This window comes from Ahaetulla prasina, chromosome 4 (assembly GCF_028640845.1).
Source record: "Ahaetulla prasina isolate Xishuangbanna chromosome 4, ASM2864084v1, whole genome shotgun sequence".
Classification (NCBI taxonomy): Eukaryota; Metazoa; Chordata; class Lepidosauria; order Squamata; family Colubridae; genus Ahaetulla; species Ahaetulla prasina.
Genome location: NC_080542.1, coordinates 57,054,332 through 57,077,582, shown reverse-complemented (window position 1 = coordinate 57,077,582; position 23,251 = coordinate 57,054,332). Strand labels below are relative to the sequence as shown.

The 23,251-nt window shown below is 36.7% G+C and overlaps 1 protein-coding gene across 1 annotated transcript in view; it reads right to left on the bottom strand.

Annotated features, from left to right (window-relative positions):
• The window catches only part of EPHA5 (EPH receptor A5), a 213,435-nt gene that overhangs the window by 89,678 nt on the left and 100,506 nt on the right, over positions 1-23,251 (bottom strand). Inside the window, exons 4-5 of the mRNA XM_058182027.1 lie at positions 22,085-22,240; positions 10,136-10,471 (exon numbers count right to left, since the gene is read on the bottom strand). Of these exons, the coding sequence (XP_058038010.1) occupies positions 10,136-10,471; positions 22,085-22,240 (492 nt within the window). The remainder of the gene's footprint in view (positions 1-10,135; positions 10,472-22,084; positions 22,241-23,251) is intronic.

The following is a 23,251-nucleotide window of genomic DNA, read 5'->3' as shown; positions in this document are numbered from 1 at the left end:
TTAAAATAAAATATTGGTGGAATCACTTACATAAAGGAAATTATTTTAGAAAAAACAATTGCCAAGAGTCAACAGCTAATAGTCCCATTCTGTTCAAGAAGCATTGGAAATAACTATCATGTGACTGCAGTTGATTGTGGTGGTCCAGTTGCACAGCAGAATTGAAGCAGCCATAATTGTGAGTCCTGGACACATTCTGTAATTTAGTCCCTTTGAGATATACTGATTCAAAAATTGTTATGCTTTAATGCACCATTTTCTTCATTTTAAAATTACAAACAGACAAAGCTTTAGTGCCCATTTGGATTCTTGCATAAACTTTAAGCCAGAAAGCACCATTTCCTAATTTACTTTCCCAAAAGCTATGTAATCTAATTAATATGGGGGGGGGGGGGGAAATAGATTTAAGAGCTATAAAATTTATCCAACAAAAGCATACTCTTTGCCATCGCTCACAGCTCATACTGTGATAACTGGGACAGAGACTGCCCTATACAAGAAAATAGCATTAGTCAATGAAGTTTTGCTAATTGTTTTATTATGCTTTCTTTTGTTTATTACTCTGGTTTATGTGTTTGTGAACCACAATTCTCACAATTGGAATTAGTCCAGTCCAGTTATTAAAGCACCAGTCTAGAAAGTGAGAGATCATGAGTTCAAGTCCTGTCTTAGCCATAAAGCCAGAGGGATGGGTGAGTCAATCTCTCTTAGCCTCACTGGATTATTGTTCTGGGGAAGGTGTGTTGGATATGTTTGCAACTTTGAGTTATTTGTAAAATAAGTAGCAAATAAATAAATAAATAAATAAATAAATAAATAAATAAATAAATAAATAAATAAATAAATAAATAAATAAATAAATAAATAAATAAGATAGATAGATAGATAGATAGATAGATAGATAGATAGATAGATAGATAGATAGATGATAGATAGATAGATAGATTCTTATATATCATCTAGAAGGCAGAGCCAAGGAATAAGTAGCAAGTTGGATCAGGCCCAGCATGTTAATTGCTGAGCCACGGCACCACTCTCCTCTTTGAATAGGCCATGTGAAATTTATTTATTAAGCAGAATTTATTAAGATATTTTAGGGAAAAAAGGAAAAGAGACAAGACAGTAACATGTTTAGGAGAAAAAAATGGCTGATGTTATTAGGCATTACAGTGCCTAGAGTACAAAACTGTAATGTAGTGGCTATCTAATTTTGATAATGACCTGTTAGAGCATAAAACTGTGCCATTAAATGGATTAAAAACAGTTTGAGAAAAATGAGCTACCTATTGTTACAGATGATGACAACTAGATGATTTGGGTTTCCAAACCTATTTTGTTTTTATTCAGTATCCAAATTAGATAAAATTATAGTAAAATAATAGTAGATGGCTTGAGTGAAATAACTATAGAAATGACTTATTTTAGATTTATGAAATAAATGCAGTGAGAAAGGGAAATGATTTCACTGGTAGGGGGTTTCCATTTAGTTTGCTACCGGTTTGCTCATGTGCACGACGCTTCTGTGCATGTGCAAAAGCATCCTGGCGGGTCGGCGGAGCCTCCCCCAGCTGCCGCTATCGGTTCGCCTGATCAAAGGCGAACCGGTAGCAACCCACCACTGGATTTCACCTATGATAGATTTGCCCAAGAATTAGAAATTTTAAAAAATTAATATTTGCAGAAGTGGGTAATTACATTGTTGGGGATATTTATGGAAGATAAGAAAATAAAACATAAAGATTTAGTGATGTTCATATTAGCAAATCTATTGATAACCAAAAATTAAATGCTTGACATTTTATCTTTAGCTAATGATAAAAAGCTTGGATATAATAGCAGTGATAGAGAAATTAGATAATTTGCTACACTTTTGAATTGGGCAATCTGAAGTATATTCCTTTTTTAACAAATGGTAATATTTAATATATTGTAATAACAAAAGAATTCTACAATCAAAAATTGACTGCTTGTTATAGTCAGATATGGAAAAATATCTGAGGGCGGTCTTGGTGATGTTGTCTGGGATGAGTTTGACCCTGTGACTCCCGAGGACATGGACAGGTTGCTGGGTAGATTGAATGCCACCACGTGTTTACTGGACCCGTGCCCCTCCTGGCTGGTGCTGGCCACTCAGGAAGTGACACGAGGCTGGCTCCAGGGGATTACGAGCGCTTCCTTGTTGGAGGGAGTCTTTCCGGCCGCCTTGAAAGAGGCGGTGGTGAGGCCCCTCCTCAAGAAGCCTTCCCTGGACCCGGCTGTTTTAGGCAATTATCGTCCGGTCTCCAACCTTCGCTTCGCGGCAAAGGTTGTAGAGAGTATGGTGGCATATCAGTTTCCCCTGCACCTGGAGGAAACTGTCTATCTGGACCCGTTCCAGTCCGGCTTCCGACCCGGTTACAGCACTGAGACGGCTTTGGTCGCGTTGGTGGATGATCTCTGGAGGGCCAGGGATAGGGGTTGTTCCTCTGCCCTGGTCCTATTAGACCTCTCAGCGGCTTTCGATACCATCGACCATGGTATCCTGCTGCGCCGGTTGGAGGGATTGGGAGTGAGAGGCACCGTTTATCGGTGGTTCTCCTCCTATCTCTCCGACCGGTCGCAGACGGTGTTGACGGGGGGGCAGAGGTCGGCCCCGCGGCGCCTCACTTGTGGGGTGCCGCAGGGGTCGATTCTCTCGCCCCTTCTGTTCAACATCTATATGAAACCGCTGGGTGAGATCATCAGTGGCTTCGGTGTGAGGTACCAGCTGTACGCTGATGACACCCAGCTGTACTTTTCCACACCGGGCCACCCCAATGAAGCTATCGAAGTGCTGTCCCGGTGTTTGGAAGCCATACGGGTCTGGATGGGGAGAAACAGGCTCAAGCTCAATCCCTCCAAGACGGAGTGGCTGTGGATGCCGGCATCCCGGTACAGTCAGCTGAGTCCACGGCTGACTGTCGGGAGCGAGTCATTGGCCCCGATGGAGAGGGTGCGCAACTTGGGCGTTCTCCTGGATGAACGGCTGTCTTTTGAAGACCACCTGACGGCCGTCTCCAGGAGAGCTTTCCACCAGGTTCGCCTGGTGCGCCAGTTGCGCCCCTTTCTAGACCGGGATGCCTTGTGCACAGTCACTCACGCCCTTGTGACGTCTCGTCTGGACTACTGCAATGCTCTCTACATGGGGCTCCCCTTGAGGGGCATCCGGAGGCTACAGTTAGTCCAGAATGCAGCTGCGCGGGTGATAGAGGGAGCCCCTCGTGGCTCCCGAGTGACACCTATCCTGCGCAGGCTGCACTGGCTACCTGTGGCCTTCCGGGTGCGCTTCAAGGTGTTGGTGAACGTCTTTAAAGCGCTCCATGGCATAGGGCCGGGCTATTTACGGGACCGCCTGCTGCTACCGAATACCTCTCACCGACCCGTGCGCTCTCACAGAGAGGGACTCCTCAGGGTGCCGTCGGCGCGACAGTGTCGTCTGGCGACGCCCAGGGGAAGGGCCTTCTCTGTGGGGGCTCCCGCCCTCTGGAACGAACTCCCCCCAGGACTCCGTCAACTTCCGGACCTCCGAACCTTTCGCCGCGAGCTTAAAACTCACTTATTCATCTGCGCTGGACTGGGTTAGTTTTTTAAATCTATGGGTTTTTTAATGGGTTTTTATCCTAATTTTTTAATTTTAGCCAATTTAATAAGTTTTTTAATTGTCTTTTAATTGTATTTATAATGTATTGTGTATTTTTTATCTGGCTGTGAACCGCCCTGAGTCCTTCGGGAGAAGGGCAGTATAAAAATTTAAATAATAAATAAATAAATAAATAAAAAATAACTTCTGAGTCCATTATTCAAAAATGTATTTCAATATGCCCAATGTTCAATGTTAAAATATTTTTACATATACATATACAAAATATTTTTACACATTAATTTGTATATATAAATCAAGTTTAAATGTTCTCCTTTAATAGTAATTTTTAAGTCATTCTATTTCTTGCTGGTATCCAACCTTCAAAGTCCCATCCTATTACGATTTTTAAACAAGAATTCAAGACAAAAACCATTTTTCCAACGAATTTTTACGTACCTTTAGTCCATTTGTAACTTTCTAAAAACAGTTTTAACTATTCAATTGCTCTTTATTTACACATACCCACACATACCGAAACCCCCTTAAAAGAGGCTAAAACTTATAAAGAACAGTTGCTTGAACTGGATATGTCTAGTCTTATGAAAAGAAAGACTAAGCGTGACATGTAGCAGTGATATCTCAGAAGCTACCACAAAGATGGAGTCAAACTATTCTCCAAAGCACCTGAGGATAGGACAAGAAGCAATGGGTGGAAACTAACCAAGGAGAGAAGCAATTTAGAATTAAGGAGAAATTTCCTGACAGTTAGAACAATTAGTGAAACAACTTGCCTCCAGAAGTTGTGAATGCTCAAACACTGGAAGTTTTTAAGAAGAGATTGGATAACCATTTGTCTGAAGGTTTCCTGCCTAAGCAGGGGGTTGGACTAGAAGACCTCCAAGGGCACTTCCAACTCTGTTATTGTATCCTATTCCTATTCTATTCTATATTTGTGCTTAAAACTTTCTTTCATTAAGAATTGAAGGAAATTCAGCCACTATTTTAGTCAATACAAAAATTCCTAAGAGCTGAAAAACAAATAAGCAATTTCTGAAAATTATTAGAAAAAGATGTATATGAACGAAGTGTCCTTTTAAAGATGTTTGAGCAAAATGCTTATTCGTTCATCTTCCAGATCTCTGAACCTGCCAGAGACTGCTTTCTTGCGGTCTCTTTGTGAAGAGCAACTGTCTGGAGAATTTATGGGCAATCTCAAATTTTTTCATTATCTGGAGAGGGATTACGGATACTGATCTATTCACTAACTCTTCATTGTGCCACAGTCATCAGCTCTATTGTTAGTGAAGCTGTCTTCAATTCATCATTTCTTCTTTGCTAGTTGGAATAAAAGAACCTATTCTAAAAGGAAATTATAGTACTAATTATTGATAAATCAGGAATAACTAAGAATGATAAACAGAGGAACAAATTTCAAACATTTAATGCCCCTTATAACATATTGGTTCACTTTATATTGAAAATACCAGCAACAAATGAATATACTAAATACGTTTTGTCACATATAATATTTCTGGAATGAGAATCATTGTGGGGTTCTGTGGAATTACCAGAAAAGGAAGCTCCTTGTGAGCATACATTCTGATCTAAGTTAACTTCCATATGGTGTTGATGAACAATAAGCCTCTCTTACTGATATAAGGTATATATGCATATTGATATACCAAATATTTATGGAAATAAAAAGATGAATCAAACATATAAGGAATAACTTTCACTTATCAGTGGCTAAAATTTATTGAGATTTATTATCATCTTGCTGTTTCTTAAACAGAATAACAGAGTTGGAAGGGACCTTGGAGGTCTTGTAGACCAACCCCTTGCCGAAACATGAGACCCTATACCATTCAAACAAATGGCTGTCCAATCGCTTCTTAAAAACTCCATTGTTGGAGCACCCATTTCTGGAGGCAAGTCATTCCATTTATTTGTTCTCACCGTTAGGAAATTTCTACTTAGTTCTAGGTTGCTTCTCTCCTTGATTAGTTTCCATACATTGCATCATGTCCTGCCTTCATGTGCTTTGAAAAATAAGTTGACCCTCTCTTCTTTATGGCAGCCCCTTAAGATTTGCTGGCTGAGGGACTCTGGGAGTTGAAGTCCACAAGTCTTTAAGGGACCAAGGTTGGAGACCCCTGGTTTAGTGGTTCTGAGATCATGTCTGCAAGTTCCTTCAGAATCTTGGGGTGTAATTCATCTAGTCCTGGTAATCATTTCCTTGACTTTTTTCTTGTTTTTTACATCTTGAAAAGGTTGTTATTTTTAATTATTTTTGACTTTTGTTGCAACCCTTAGTTCATTTTGAGCCTTAGTTTTCCTGACTTCATCTTGCTGATATTCTCCCTTCTTTTCACTTTTTATACTTGTCCTGTTTGTCTTTCAGTTTATCAGGAAATTCTTTGTGCAGCCATGCTGGTTTCTTGAGATATCTTATTTTTCTTCTTCATTGGAATTGTGCTAGACTGGGGTTTTATAATCTCAGTTTTTAAAGTTTCCCAAGTTTCCTGGGTGGTTTCCCCACAAGGATTCTCATCCATGGAATCCTTCTCAAGCTCTAAGTTTATTGAACTCTAGTTTGATTTTGTTGTATTGCTTGAGCTTGCAAAATCTTGAATTCCGATATTGCATGATCACTCCTCTCCCCCCACCAAGATTTCTGTTATTTCAATGCCTTCTATCATTTCATCCCCATTAGTGAAAATTAAATCTAGTATGGTTGACCTTCTATTACCCTTTTTTACCTTTTGAGAGACAAAATTGTCTGCCAGGTTTGTGAGGAATCTCTTTGATTTTCCACTAGGTGCAGAGTTTGTTTTCCAGTTAATGTAAGGATAGTCAATGTCCCCCATTACTATTATGGTGTGCTTCCCCCATTTTACAAACTTTCTTGCCACAGTTGTTTAGTGAATCAGTGCAATTGTTAAGTTATTAACACCGCTGTGTTAATCTATCTTTCCCCATTGACTTTGCTTGTCAGAAGATTGTAAAAAGTGATCTCATGACTCTGAGGCACTGTAACCATCATAAATACCTGCCAGTTGCCAAGTTGTCTGAATTTTGATTATGTGACTATAGGGATGCTGCAATGGTCCAAATGTGAAAAAAAGTTATAATTCACTTTTTCAGTGCCATTTTAAATTTGAGTGGTCTCTAAATGAACTATTTTAAGTCAGAGACTACCTGTATTTGTATTTACAAAGTTGTTAGTGTTTTTTAGAAACAGCTTTCCAACTAAATTATTAACAAGAAGCCACTGAAATCAATGAGGTAATTAATCGATGCATAATTGAAGACCCATTAATTTCAATTGAATGTACTGTAGTTATGACTGAGGATAACTGAACTTGCTTAGAAAGGTAGTATATAAATCTATTAATGGAACAGATGTAATATATTGCAAACAAAGTACTGTTTACATTCTGACAAAAGTAATATGTCATTTTACTAACCTTTTCAAACCATTCCTTGTTTCAAAGTTCTTCAAGCATTACAATATAAGACAGGGTTTTTGGATTTTTTTCCAATCTTAGTCCTTTGACAAAGAACAGAATAAAACTGGAATGGTCCATTTCCTGGACCATTAACAGGGGGGAATGTTTCTCCAGAAAGATAGTTTGAATAGGTCCTTTTAGATTACGCTAAACATTATAAACAAAGCTGTTGTGAATTCCAGCATTTTATAATAGAGAACTCTGGTAATATGCAACATTATATTAAAAATAGATAGACCCCCATATAATACTGCTGCTCTTCAAATAGCATTGGTTGCCATTTGCCTTGGTGGGCTTCCAGATGCAATTCAAGGTGCTGGTCATCATTTTTAGTGCCTATCATCAGATAGGGCCTGGTTACTTGAAAGATCAACTATCTTCTATTTTTCCTGCATGTGCAGTAGGATCAGTCAGTGTCAGGTCTGCCAGGTGTAGCATGGCACCTCACAAGCATCCTGTCAGTAAAAGCTAGAAAGTGGGGGGGGGGGATAGGATGAATGAGCAATAAAACTGTGTCTGTACATGGTGGGGCTCTAAAGGCGCTCTAAAAGCAGCTTTGGAGAAAGACACAAGGATGAATGTACAATGCAAGATGGTTTAGTTGGGGGTGGGGGCTAAATTACACGTCCTGCAGAACCAATGTTTAATGATTCTGCAAAGTAGCCATGATTCAAAGTTGTTGGAATACTTCAGCTTTGTAAAAACCCTACACCTAGTCAAGCGCCAGGATTTTTTATGTATCCCTGAATTGCTGGGCAAACTACTAGTAAAAAATGCTACTGGTTCCTCCGAACTGATATTTCCGACAAATAGCTGAGCCGCATGATTTAAAATCGCTAGAAAGCGGGAAAATCCTGCTTTCTGATGAATCTAAATCACGTGGCACAGCTGATTCCCCCTCTCGCTGCTATACTTACCTTCCCAAACTTCCTTTTGGTGCATACTGTGCATATACGTACTCACAGCACGTGTTTGGTGTGCACTGTGTATGCACATGCAGCATGCATTTGGCACACAGTGCGCACATGCAGCATGTGTTTGGTGCACAGCACACATGTGTGTGCACACTGTGTGGGGGAATGGCACAGAAGGGGGAATGGCAGGTGATGAAGGGCAGAGATGCTCAGCAACAGTTTGCACTGGAATCCAAGGCCAGGCACCCTAAGAAAGAATGCCTATTATTCCAAAAGATCTCAGAACATCTGAGCAAGTTCCGACTGGATGAAGATGTGTTGGTCTCAGGGAGTGGGAAGGTTGGGATGATGGGAAACCTTCCTGTATCTTTGAGTGTACGAGATTGATTTTACTGCAGCCAACATCTCTTTAGTAAAAGAACCTTTTGCTTTAACCCAATGGAGTCAAGGGTCTTTATTTCCTAAGGGATCAGATTGGGGCAGATCTGACACAGAGTGTATGTGTTCAAGGTTCCCCCAATAAAACAAAGTCTTTTATTAAGATGTAGGAAGTGTGCCATTTCCGACCTGATACTCCTCAGAGATTATATGTTTCTCACCCTAACGTTGTTCCAGAAACCCTGGCAAATTTGGCTATTTCCTCAGGCTTTGGGCAAAGTACCAGGTAAGCTCCTGGCCCCTATGAATTTCATTTTGTTTTATTTTTAAGTTATGACTTATTTTTTAATGTTCTTGCTTTGGCCATCCTTCCATCTTTCTGAAGACAATTGGTATAAAACAAAGAAACTCATGGGGTAATGGTACAAAATTCTAGACAAAAGAGAATACAAGGCATTTACTAATGTTTATTTTCATCACTATTCTATTTCTTTATTGCGTTTATTTTCAACCACTGCTAAGGCTTGATAAAATAAAATTCTGAGCAAGTTTTAAAGCAATGGTAACAGAGATAACACAAAACTAGACAGACAATCACCTTCTTCCCCACCCCCCATACTAGTGATAATTTGAGTAAGAGCTGATGGGGGGGGGGCGGAATCAAAATGATTTAATATGTGTTGAATGGTTTGAAAGTATCATTTATGTTTCTCATGATTCTCATAACAAGGAGAAATTCTATAGTTACTCTGTAGTTATATTGACTATTGAGGTTCAATCACTTATTCAAAGAACATACTGGCAATGAGAGTGAAATTTAACCACAGATTTTTATGATCTTTAATTTAAGATACTGATGATTATTTCCTAACTACAGCTTCTGTTCATGGCATATTATTCAACAAAATGCTCTTCACCTGAAACCGATTTCTTCAAACGTGATTGAACCAAGAAAAACAATTTCATTATTATGTTTTGAAAATGCTAAATCTGCTACTTTGTTTTCCAATTATATTTCTCTTCAAATATCATATTTTATGAGAAACTTGTAATGGTATAAAATTATAGAGCAAAGAAAAGGCAAGCATGCATTTTAATAGTTTGTACAAGACTGTGAGAGATCTTTTGCAAACATCATGTGCAAACATTTCCTATTAGAGGCACTCTACTCGGTTTCTGTTTTCTTATCTCACATAAAGATCTTATGCTTGTCAGAATATATACTTTCACCTTTCTTAACAACACATTTCTTATAACAGTAACCACAGTAAAAATAAATGACAACATTTTTAAACTAGTGTCCTTTGTTTTTTGACAACAATATTAGTGATATTCTATGGAAGAGGTACATTAACAGAACTAAATATATTTAATTTTTTTCCTTTCAAATAGTAGTTGTAAAAAGATTAATTGCTATATTAATGGAAAAACATGTATATTTAATCATCTTTTCTATTACAAGTGGTAACATTACATTTTATGAGAATTTGATGGTGAAAATCTATATTGTGTAACTCCTGTATGGTTCATTAACATGAGAAGAAACATTTTTATTATGTTGTTTAGTAATGCATGTTCTTTAATCCAAGGTGAAGAATAGAGGAAAAACTTGCTCTTTACTGAAAACAAATTGTTATTTCAAGCAGCTTTCTCTTATGCACCTTTTAACCTGGGAAAGAATCATAGCCTACGACCTCTCAGGAGCCTAGTTATCCGTGTGAAATTGCACTTACCTGCCTGGTTTGTGGTTACATTGACTGAAACAAAGTGCCGTGTTGCTGGATTCTGGCCGGACACACCATTCACTGCCTCAATTTCAAAGGTATAATTTGTGTGAGAAAGCAGGTCTACCATCATCACAGAGGTGTTTTTCAGGTTGTTTTGATGTGGAAGGTACCTGACATGACTGCCACATGCCTCACAGAGCCCAGAGTGCCAGTTGCACTTCTTGCATGCAATATAATAAGACACATCTTTCCTTCCACCAGAATCAGCAGGAGGAATCCATTCCAGAAAGACACTAGTTTCGTTAACATTTGAGATGGCACTCCGAGGTGCAGAGGGGGGTCCTGGTATGTAAAGTGAGAAAAATAAAGTAAGAATCAGATTCAAATCCCATGTTCCTAACTAATATTTTCAAAGATAAAAGAACTATAAATCAAATCTTCTATCAGGACTGGAGCTATGAGCCATTGGATCCCAATCTGGGAATGCATTAGCATCCAACACTTTCCCATCTTTTCTCAGAGATCAAGACAAGACTTCCATGCAAGATAATGGGAAATCCAATAGCCTCCCAACAGTCTAGCAATTCTTTTAGAACATGGGGTATTTTAACAGTATATTTTAAAGTTACAAAGCAAGAAAATTCCTTAACAATGAAGACATACATTCAAAATTTCCTCCCCCACACAAACACAGCTTGTCCTCTGTTCTCCTAAGTATCTTCCTTGTTAAGAAGACTTCTAATTTTCTACTTATTCTCAGTATTTTAGAACTATTGTACTGTAAGTGTATCAGAATTGTTTTTGAATGGTGAGAATGCTACAATTAATTTTCTGTATAAATTGTATTGCAGTTTCTCTGAATGTTCATATATCCTGATCTACAAACACCTGTTGAGAGGAATTCTCTTATAAGGTATTCATTTGGGACAGAACTAAAGCAGGGTAAGCCAAAGCAGCTAGAGAAAAGATTATAAAAGAAAGGTAGAACATTCATATATATTCTCAGCCACCTTATACCTTAAATAAGTATTAGAATTTAGCATAGTAGGGGAAAAATTCCATGATGGTGTCCTTCTCAGTAATTCCTTTTCATCACATTATTTCTAACACGCACTTTAGAAAGCAGTAAGAAAAGTAAGCCTACTCAACAATTCCAGATGACTAATGCATTGTATGTTGTCACCAAGGGGGAGTATTTATTTTTTTATTGTTTTTGTATTGAGTTTTTATCTTGTGCTGTCACTGAGAGTGAATTGGCGACCATATAAATTTTCACCAACAAACGAACAGTATCCTTGTTTTTGTTACTGAACATAATATCAAAGCAACTATCTTTCGAATACTTATGATCTTGCTGTGATCATATTATAAGGTTTGTCCTGGTCAGAGGTGACTACTAATGAAACTTTTATGCATACACTCACAAATAGTAGTATATTGTGAGGGTAAATTGGAATAGATTAAACATGGGTCCAGATTTACATGTGTTTTCTAATGATCAGTCTCTCAAATTCACCTAGAAACAAATAGGTGCCTACAGAAATTCTAATCTGTAGCTAAAATAACAAGACATAAAAGAAAAAATAAAGGAATGCATGCTAGCCACAGAAGTTAACAAATGCTAAGAAGACTGTTAGCATTAAGCACTTGGATCCAAGTTTCCTTTGATAATGTTGATGTTAAAATAACTTGTTATAATTCTAAATTCTAAAAAGTTCTTTGTTTATATTGAAGATTCTGTTATGCAGGATCAATCATTTATCCATCATTCATTAAATATTTTAATATGCATAAGAATTATCTCAGTAATGTTAATTATATCAAAAATGTTGGCTGCTATGACAAATTGCATATTTACGTATTCATTTGTTTGTTATTTTACAAATAACTTAAGGCAGTGATATATCCAACACATTTTCTTCATTCTATTTTCCCCACAGTAACAATCCTTAAATGAGTAAGGCTTAGAGAAAGTAACAAGCCCAATATCACCCAGCTGGCTTTTATGGCCAAAGCTAAAACTCAGTCTCCTGGTTTCTAGCCTGGTGCTTCGACCACTAGACCAAACTGACTGATGTAACTATTGAAATGATCTGCATAATTCTATAAACAGGGATGAAACTCCTGTCCTCTTTCAGATCTTTATTCCTGACTTCCATCTGTTAAATCATCTGTTAATCTGTTAATAAATCAAATTATACTTCAGTGTAAGTGTCTTGGTCTCTTGTTTTAAAGTTGTTTTAAGATAAATGTTTTTCCTTCAGCATTCACAAAAAATAAGCACTAATTTTCTTTAGAATCAAGCTGAATTCTTTTATTATTATCTCTTGCCTGAAAAAAGATGTGAGAAATTATTACAATGATGCTCAAAAAAGCTCAGCACTATTTCATATCTTCATTGTTTGTTCAAATTGATATCAGTACATTCAGCTGCGAATCACAACAAAACTAAGTTCCCTGGAAGGCATAATTGTATTGTTAATCACATATTTCTTATATTCTCCCATAATATTGAAGGAGAACGTTAAAGCATGTTCATTTTTACTTTGTTGTATAAAAGTATTTGAGCATACAAGGGAAAAAAATGTGAACAGTCACTGCTATTGGGCAGCAATAGTGCAACAGGAATGTCAGGCCCTTTTAAATCGGTTTACTATGCCTAGGTTTTTATTTCTCCTGCTCTTTGTCATTTTTCACTGACTGAGGTACAATTTTATTTATTGTCACATACATTTACATTCACATAAATTCATACAGATATTCTTCATATGCAGAACTTCAGCATCCTGTGGTTAAAGTATTTAAGTAATTTATTTGTCCTTTGGTTTATTACCTAGTCTATTTTTGCCTCCATTGTATTGTAGTAAAAGTTGGATGCTTAATGTTTTTTTCCAGACATTATATTTTTTTCCTTCTATGGCATCATTTCTTGTGCTGCATTTTTTAAAAGAACTTGACTGTTTAATTTGTCAAGCATTGACTGTAATAAAGACTATCTATCATAGGTACGTGGGGGTATAAGAATTAAATTATAATAGCAAAGAGGTAGCTTAGAGATGACTGGAATTGAAAATGTTTTTTTCTTGTTTCTGCCCTTTTCTTTTAAAACATTCTCCCCCTTTAAAAAAATGTTCGTGAGGAAATATAGAAACTGCAATCCACAAATTGTGGGTCATTATCCTGTTTTGAGTTACAGAGGCCATGCACAGAGGCAGAATTTGGGGAAAATATTACTTTGCCGAGGTCAGTTGGCAAACGGCTGCTCCACATGGCCCAGTAAGAAAGGCCCACAATTCTGAGTTCTGCAGAGCTCCATAAAGTAAGCAAGGCATTGTGAGGTGTGGAGGTGGCTATGGGGACCCCAAGGAAAGAATGTAGGGGGTGGGGGAGGCTCAGGGAGGCCCAAAGCTGGCATCCTTGAAACACCCCATTTGTACTTAGAGATATTCGCCCCTACAATCACCCTTACATTCATTTAATCTATGCATTGGGGTGATCCAGAATGAGGGCTCTTCCACTTAATGCGTTTCAATTAACATCCTCCCGCCTTATGATCGAAATGGGTAGGTTCCATTACTGTTGTAAATCAAGGATTACCTGTAGACACCAGTGTCAAGAAAATATCAGGAATCGCATTGAAATCCTGATTCTCAGTGATAGGGAACCAAAGAATTTTTTTTTGAAATTAAAGAAGCTATAGAGCAGGTGTGTCCAACCTGTGGTCCATGGGCTGCATGCATATGGTCTTGAACAACTAATAATGCATCCAAGGTAATAAAAATATTAAAAAAATATAAAAAATCAACCATCCCAAGACAATTTCGCTTCACTCCATGCAGCCCAGACAAGCCAAAAGGTTGGACAACTATGATGTAGAGGATGAAAGTAGAAAACAGACTGCCAAAGACCAAGAAACTAAATAAAGGAATCCAAATGTAAAAACAAATGGTGGAAATTACAAAGAAATGAAAAGAACCAAACCAAGAAAGTCAAAGATCTCAGGAAGGAACGTCACCCAAAATTTCAAAGATCTGTTAGAAAAAGGTAAGAAACAATATTACAACAATATTTGTAAAGACACTGGATACAGAAGGGGAAAAATAAAAAGTCTTCCAAAATATGTGCTAATTCAGAAGATTTCAACCTTAAACTGATATACTAAAATCACTGATTTTAAAAAGATCAAACAAAGAAGCAAATAGTGTATTGAAATTCAGTATAGTGGTGATATCAACAACCGTAACAGATATTACTTACTTACAAGAACCTGCATTAAGATGAAGTTAGACCAATACTTTGGTCATTACCAAGTCAGCAGATTACAGAAATTAATGGAATATTTATAGAAATATGTCAAAGAACCGAAGAATATATAGCAGTTCTAATCAAACTATGCCTGCAAAACTAGGCAACAACTCAGTTAGGGTTCATCTTCAATTGAAAAAAGTTTATATACCAACACCAAAGAAAGGAGACTTTACAGAGTATACAAATTATTGTGTAATATTCTTAATTTCACATGCTAGCAAAATAAGGTTTAAAATCATCGAAGGCAGACTAAAACCATGCTAGGAAAGAAAACGTTAGATTGAGCTAGTTTTAATGTGGCTATGGAACACAGACATTATTGCTGATATATGCAAACTAAAGAACAACAAGAAATCTGTAATCAGTAATTGATTTGTTGATTATAGATCTTTTTTTTGTGTCAAACTATCAAGCTGTGGAGCATCCTAAGGAAAATAACAATTCTAAGAAATCTAATTGTCCTTATGAGACATCTATATACAAACCAGGAAATCACAGTCGGGGCAAAATATGCTGAAACAGACTAGCTTCAAGCTGGCAAAGCAGTGAGATCAGCTTATGTACTTTTTACTATTTTTGGAATATGAATTGGGGAGGGGCACGGGTGGATTGAAAAATCAGATGGTTTTAAAATTGGAGGAGAAAATAACAATAATCTACATTATCCTGATTTCATTACTTTGACAGCCAAAAATAATCTGCAAGTTATAATAATGAACATCAAGCAATATAATGAAAAGATGGAATTAAAATTAATGAAGGGTAATAGCAACAGATACAGCAACCAGCCTTATTTTCAACAAGGAATATATTGAAGGAGTAGAAAGCTTCTGCCTTTTAGGATCAATTGTTTACCGTAAAGTAACAAGAAATACAAGTATTATTTATTTATCATATTTATTGTATTTAGGATCTGTCGATCTCCATCAAAGTAGACCTCAATTAGTTATGGAACTATGTGTAAAGTAAATTATATATTGTTTACTATTTTGATAATATACAATACATAATTGTATATTAATTATAATTTTAATAATATATGAGAAAAATACTTCATTTTTTATCATTTTGTGGGCTCTATGATGGATGTTTTTTTTAAGAGGGATGGATCACCGTTCTCTTTATATTAGTTATCAAGTAGGCATTTTAATTCTGTTCATTTAAATTAAGAAAGATGTATGTGCCTATCAGTTTTAGAATTAACACTACATAATGACACTAATATTGTAACTTTGGACATATATTTAATATTTCCATATTTTTATTTACATTTAATCAATCTGGTGTTTTGCTATATTGGGTCTGCATTATTTTCTATGCTTATAACAGACTTTATAGCTGCTAGTGTGGTATGTGATATTAGGAAAATAGAAATTCCTAAGGGCACAACAATCACCAACCACTGAAGATATCAAGATTTCTCACTACATATTAAAGTAATAGTGACCCAAAGGATGTGTATGCAGAGGTGGTATTCAGTCAGTTCAGGCGAACAGGTAGCAGAAATTTTGAGTTATTTGGAGAACCGGTAAATCGCACCATTGGTTGGCCCACCTATCCTACCCAGTCCCACCCTGCCCTATATATCTTGCCTTCACCACACGGCCAAGCTAATCTCCATGCCTTGCTTGCCTTTTACCTCGGGTCGGGGCCAGGGGACGTACCATTCCCCACTCCTTGCCCAGAGCCTCTGCCTGTATGCTGCCGCTCCCATCTGCCCTCAAACTATGCCCCTCCCTGGGCCAAAGCAATTTATTCAGCCTGAGGCCTGCTGTGCTAGGCCGAAGGGCTGTGGTGGGGGGAGGGGCGGTATGGGCTTAGGAGGGCCGAAGCAGTTTGGGAATGGACTGGATAGTTCTTCTTACCTGCAAGAAGTCCCATCCAGAAAGCACTGCAGCAGAGAACTTGCAGCTACTTCTTCCATCCCTTGCCGAGCCTCAGCCACTCGCAGAGATGCTCCATGTGCTCTCCGGGTCACCAGCTGCTTCTCTCCACTGTTGCTCTTGCTGGGAGAGTGTCTTGTACAATTTAGCAGCTGCTTTCCTCTAAGTACCATGTGGAAAGCACTGCAGCTGAGAGAAACAAAATTCAGCATGGCTGCTGCTTCTCTGTGCCACAGTGCTGTCCGGATGGGACTTAGAGGAAAGCTGTAGCTCACAGCCACTAAATTGCACAAGACACTCTCCAGCAGTGCGGAGATAAGCAGCTGCTGCCCCAGAGAGCATAGATGGAGGGGAGCAGGCCCCGAAAGGCTGCTTGGTCAAACCTCACTGGGTGGCGGAAGCCATGCGTGCACACATGTGCAGAAATGTGATGAAATCATTTGAAACCCACCACTGTGTGTATGATTGTTTTACTAGCCATAGATTTGAATTCCTCTTCTGTAATGTTCTTAATTAGAAGTGATGGGAGAACTACTGATTTAGAGAAAAGACATGGTGTAGTTCAATAAGAGAATTCCAATACCAACTCTGAAAAGGTGAAGGAATAGGGCCTTTTCTGTTTCTGCCCCTGCTTTGTAGAATATTTTATCCTCAGTGGTGAGGAAAGCCCCCAATATCTTGGCCTTCCATAAGGGATCAAAACTTTGCTGTGTACCTTTGCCTGGGGGACATGGCGGCCCATATAGCCCTGGGGCTGGTTGGCCCTAAGAGAACTCCTCACCACACTTGTATTAACAACTTTTAATCTTGTCATATGATGCGACACCCAGAAAAATACGGCATTCTTTACTTAATCCTCCAGGAAAAGATTGAAGGCAAACAAGGTCCATGCAGAAGAAGAACGTGATGGCTTCAAAACCTGGTTTGGACAAAACTCAGCAGCACTTTTTCATGTGGCTGTTGACAAAAATAGGATTACCAACATGATCGCCAATGTCCAATGATGGATATGGCACAAGAAGAAGAATCTCACCATTGTAGATCTCTCCTATTGCAATGTTATAATTTTGTTTTACATTTTTAATTTTTAATCATAAATTATTTGGTTTTTAATGTTTTATTATATTGATTAAATTATACACTACCCAGAGTCCCTCTGAAGGAGCCAGGCAGTTAAGAAGTTGGATATATAAATAAATAACATAAATCAGGGACAATAGAGAGATGTTTAATCTTCTAGTGCTCTTCCTCCAACATCCCTTTCCCCACATATGCATAATATTTCCAAAATGCTTGATGCAAGTTTTATTTAATGTGTCTTCGTCTTACTAACAATTCAACTTTATTTGTAAAATAGCTATAGTAAAGGCAACAGCTTCTAATGAATGATGCATCAACTCATCCATGTCTATCTTACTACATAGGCAGTTGATTTCATGTATTTTACATTGCGTAGTTAACTGAAAATAGATTATAGATACATGAAACAAATTATTTGGTTCAATGAATATTCACTTTATAGATCCTTATGATGAAAATGTGCTAAATCAGTAGATTAAACAGTTTCTTTAAAGTAGTGGCCAAATTAGCGAAAGTAGAATTAAATATTAGCTGAACTGGAACTTTATGGATCAAGACAAGAAATCACTAAATATCACATGGTGGTAAATGGAAGAGAGGCAAAAATGACTATTACTTTTATCCTACGTGTGAATTTTCATAGCCACTGACTGGCTGTTAAAAACATTCTACTAAATTCAAATGAGTATAAATTCAAAGTATTACAGCAGTTTTGAATGAAATAACACAGCAGATTAATTTCAGCTTTTGAAATTATTACACCCCACCCCAACCAATTCTGCATATTAACACTACTTGCCTTTCAATATCCCTTCACCATATCTCTGATTATTTCAATTCTCAGTATTCAAAGCCTATATTTCATATGCCAATACCTACCCTACAGCTTATATATAGTAAGAAAAGATGAAGTCTCCTAGCTAAAGATTGACTCTCAGCAGATATAGCCATACTGTTTTCTTAGACACTGTACAGAAATTGGTTTTTCAATTTGCAAAGTTAGTGTACAGTTGGTGTTTTCTGGTGATCTCTCACATAAGTACTAATAAGGTCAGATCCTGTAAACTTTTTCAAGATTTTATATATTTCAAGAACTTTTCAATAGGCTTTCTGAACGTTCTCACGTTTCTTTTTTGACTGCTCATACACACGAAAATCCTATCTCTTTCCTGCATTCCTCTGCACCTCGATATGTTAACATAATGGACATTAGTACAGTGGCTAGTGATGAATCATGCATATTCGTCTGATAAATAGATCAATTTTTTATACAGAAGATAATTCTGTATGTTAATAGAAGATAGTCAGATACTGTAGTACAGATATTGTAAGACAGCCATCATGAAACAGATGTAATCTGGACGTTTTGAAAAATGCTAATCGCTTTTCAATTTTTTGGATTAGATCAAGTGTAGTAATACTGGGGCTGCTGACTCAACATGCATGGAAAAGAAAAGTCAAATAATATTTCTTTTATTTGAAGATTTGGATCAAAACCCAAAAAAATTAGGTTCACTCCCACTTTTTGCAGAATCTTAAATTGACTTTCAGCAGCAAAATGCTATGAAAGAGAATAGTTACCCAACATTTTTACTTTAGTAATGTCATTATTCACTGCTTAAACCTCTGTAGTTTTTCACTTTGTTGCTCTAAGACAGTGGTGTCAAACTTGCATCATCACGGTGATGTCACGTGATGTATCATGACTTTTCCTCCTTCTCTAAACTGGGTGTAGGCAAGGCCAGCGTATGATGCATCTGGTCTGCGGGCTGCAAGTTTGACAGCCTTGCTCTAAGATAATGAAAGTTTCCCTTATGAACAGGGTTGAAAAGTACAATAGACTTCTCAGAGAGAGAGAGAGAAAAACCCAACCAATTTTATCAATTCCAGAATTGCAAATCGTCTATTTTTCACTTGGTTCACTCAGCAATAGTTTCACAGGCTACTGTATTAGGAAAGAGAAACTGCTACAAAAACAAACAAGAATTTCACAAAGGATCAGTAAACTATTCAAGGAATTGCAAAGATTACATTACTATACATTACAATCTAATGTATAGATTAGATTAAACCTTTTAATTTGCATGGCTACCAAATGTAATTTTTGGACTGAGGAAATATTAATTACATTTCCTTCAAATTTTCCTTAATACTACCTTTCTTGTTTTCTTTTATTTAAATCAACGGATTTTCACCTGACAATTGTTGATTATATTCAAACATCTATAAACAGGAATCACACAGATTATCATAATTAATTAAATGATAATATGGGCAAATGAAGCTGAGGAAATTACCTCAAGCAGCTGCCAAAAAATATATGTATCTTCAGCAAGGTTTCTGATTTGTTATGGTAATTTGTTCAGCTGCACTGAGTATCATAATTCTAATATGAATATAAACATTAGAGAATATTCACATTTGTTTTATTTCATATACTCTCACAAAGTATATTACAAGTTAAAGATTCCCAATAAACATATTACTGATCTGTGACTTTCCTTATCTGAACAACTTAATGTACCACCTTTTCCAATGAAATAAATACAATTTTGTTTTTTTAACCATTATGTATACATATGCATATTTATATACTACTTTTCTGTTTCTTTAAATATTCAGAATGGCTTACAATAATTAAGAAAACAGAGAATAGAAAGCTTTTATTAAGATGGATGCTTGATTCTCACAGCTTTAAAATGCACTTTAGATAGCATCTAGTCTCTCTTGAATGTTTTCCCAGATTATCCCACAGAAAACAATTCATGTAAGGTTTGGCAACAAATTCTGCATAAAGAATAAATACTCAGTCAAGCTTGCAGAAATACGTAGAAGTTTTATTCTCACTTCAGAGATTCGTTGAGGCTTTCAATATGAGCAGAATTACCTACACTTTGCACACAGTTGTATTTATTACTATTGGTTTGCTTCCTGGATATTCAGTTTATATATATGTTTTCTTACAGAGATTACATAACAATTCCCATCAGGAGCAGAGCATAAAATAATGGATATACATTGAGGGCATATTTTAAATCATGATTTATTAGAAATTCTATAATGGCACAATTTACATATCATGCCAAACTCAAAAGAAACAAATCATAATACAACTTAGTACAGGTAGCCCTTGACCTTTGAGCCCAAAATTTCTGTTGCTAAGTGAAACATTTGTTAAGTGAATTTTGCCCATTTTATGACCTTGATTGTCACAATTGTTAAATGAATCAATGCAGTTGTTAAATTAGTCACATGGTTGTTTGGTGAATCTGCCTTCCCCACTGACTGCTTGTCAGAAGATCACGAAAGCTGACCATATGACCTAGGACACTGCAACTGTCATAATCATGAGTTAGTTTCCAAGTGTTTGAATTTTGATCACATGATCATGGGAATGCTGTAACAGTTGTAAGAGTGAAAAATTTAATAAATAAATAAATAAAAATAAAATAAAATGATCATAAGTCATTTTTTCATTGCCATTGCAATTTTGAATGGTCTTTAAATCAGGGGTCTCCAACCTTGTCAACTTTAAGGTTGGTGGACTTCAACTCCAGAATTTCCCAGAATTCTGGGAGTTGAAGTCCTCCAGGCTTAAAGTTGACAAGGTTGGAGACCCCTGCTTTAAATGAACTGTTGTAAGTAAAGCACTACCTATATTACAGAAAGTTTTTTCCCCCATGTATATCTAGCCCCATGTATAAATTTAAATTGTTCAAAGTCAATGAACAATGTCTATAGTTATTACATAACAAAAGCAGGTATCTGAGGTTCAAAGTACTTTCTGAATCAGTTTCAAAGCATATACAACCCTGTGAAATACAAGATCAGCATACCAAACATGAACAAACAAACAAAAAAATGGCCACTGAGTCTCCTTCCATAGATGGCTGAAGATGGGGGTTAGGTGCCAAAAATCTACCATTTCGAAAGTGGACTGAATTGAAAGTAGATGGGAATTTAAATAGAATGTCCCTGGTTTTTTCCCCAAAAGATATGAAATAATCTATCCAATTTGAAACAATTAATTTAAAGTCAAAATCAATAAAATAATGAAGTCCTATTTGTAATTTTTGTGTCCCTCATGAACATATAAAAGCAGATTAAGATGAAGATGATAATGTGTAAAGGTAAAGGAAATATTTGAGTTGAACTTGTTTCCTGGTAAGGACTTGTATAAATCCACATAGTTCTCTTGACAATAATGAAGAAGTTCTTTGTCTTCTTAAATGTTTAACCCAGCCTATAGCCAGTGGTGACAATACATGCATATAAAAAGGGTGAAGCTTTGATCCTAATGCTGTGTCTACCACCTTGCAGATTCAGACATCTTAAAAACACCCTGGATGCTCCTGGTGATTTCTCATTCAACTACTAACAAGTTTCAAACCTGGTTAGCTTTCTTGAGATCATCCAAGATCAGCTTACTATTCCACCTGCTTTAGCCATTAATTTTACTTTGAAAAGATTCAGGAAACTAATTTGCCTCTACTGTACCAACTCTTCTTCCTATTATTTATTTTTCATTAGTCTTCATGCAAAGTTTTAATTACAAAAATCTGATTTCTTAAGAAAGAAGGCTCTGGGATTGTAACGGTCTCCCCTGGATAAACCAAGAGAATCACTTCCAGTTAATTCTTCCACTTCCATTTTATAACTCTGTATATTAAAAACAATTACTCACTTGTACAAGCCATAGTGAGTGGATCAGATTCCTTTCGGAAATAATTCTCTTCACAAATACAGGATGTTGATGCTTCTTCACGTGTGAAACTGTGTGGAGGGCATTTGGTGCATCCTTGAGTTTGGGATGAATTTTTAAAGAAACCCAGCTGGCATGCTGCAAGAGAAGAGTCAATAGTTAGGAGATATTGCTTTCTTGTGAGCATCAGCACGCATTTCTATAATTAAATCTTCAAGAACAAGCTCTGGTTGAAAAGAAAAAGTACACAGAAATACTTTTCTGAGCAAAGAAAATGGGTTTCCTATCTATTTTGATAAGATTCATTCTTTGCCAATTATGAAAAGGTAGACTGAATTATAGTTAAAACATATAGCTATGTGGAATTGTTTGGTAATACCTACATAGGATGGATGGGTAAATGGATTGATGGATGGATATATTCAAATGAACCCAAATTATGAAATAAGACAGATTTCATAAGATGTAGTGTTCTTACTTGACATGTTGCAAGTCAAGTATTATTTTTATTTTTGTATTTATTTTGTATTTTATTTTATTTCTTATTTTCTTTTTGGAGAGTGGCCATTACATTATGGGAAATTATATACAATCCCCTCTCATCCCCATATCCAGTTCAAACTCGTGGAGTTTCTTTTATAAATAGTAGCAGATCTCCCTTTAGACGCTGCTCAATTTCTATTAGAAATGAGGCTACAGAACTTACTTGCAATAATGCTGGGACTAAGTCAACTCAGGAGTGTGTCCTAAAACTACAAGGTTATGTATGCCAGTTTTTCAAAACAAATTACTTACACCTTCTGTTTTTAATTCTGGCCAAGAAGACACAGACCTCACCAGAATTGCCTCAGTGCCATGTCTGCAAAATTATATTTGCCTTCCCAGCAACTTGCTTTCCTCAAATATCCCTGTATAATGAGATAAATCTGAAGATCCAGCTTTTCTTTCACTCTTAGAGTGGAGTGAATTTTTTTTTATCCAAGAAACATTTGAGCTCAGTGCCATAGAATTAAACTATACATCTGCTTCATAAATAGCGATACAAAGTCTGAAGGATTTTCATACTCACAAGAGTATTGCCATACTTAATTTTTCTAAACTTCGTGCAACTGTGTTAACCTTTGTCTACTCAGTATATAGTTATACCTA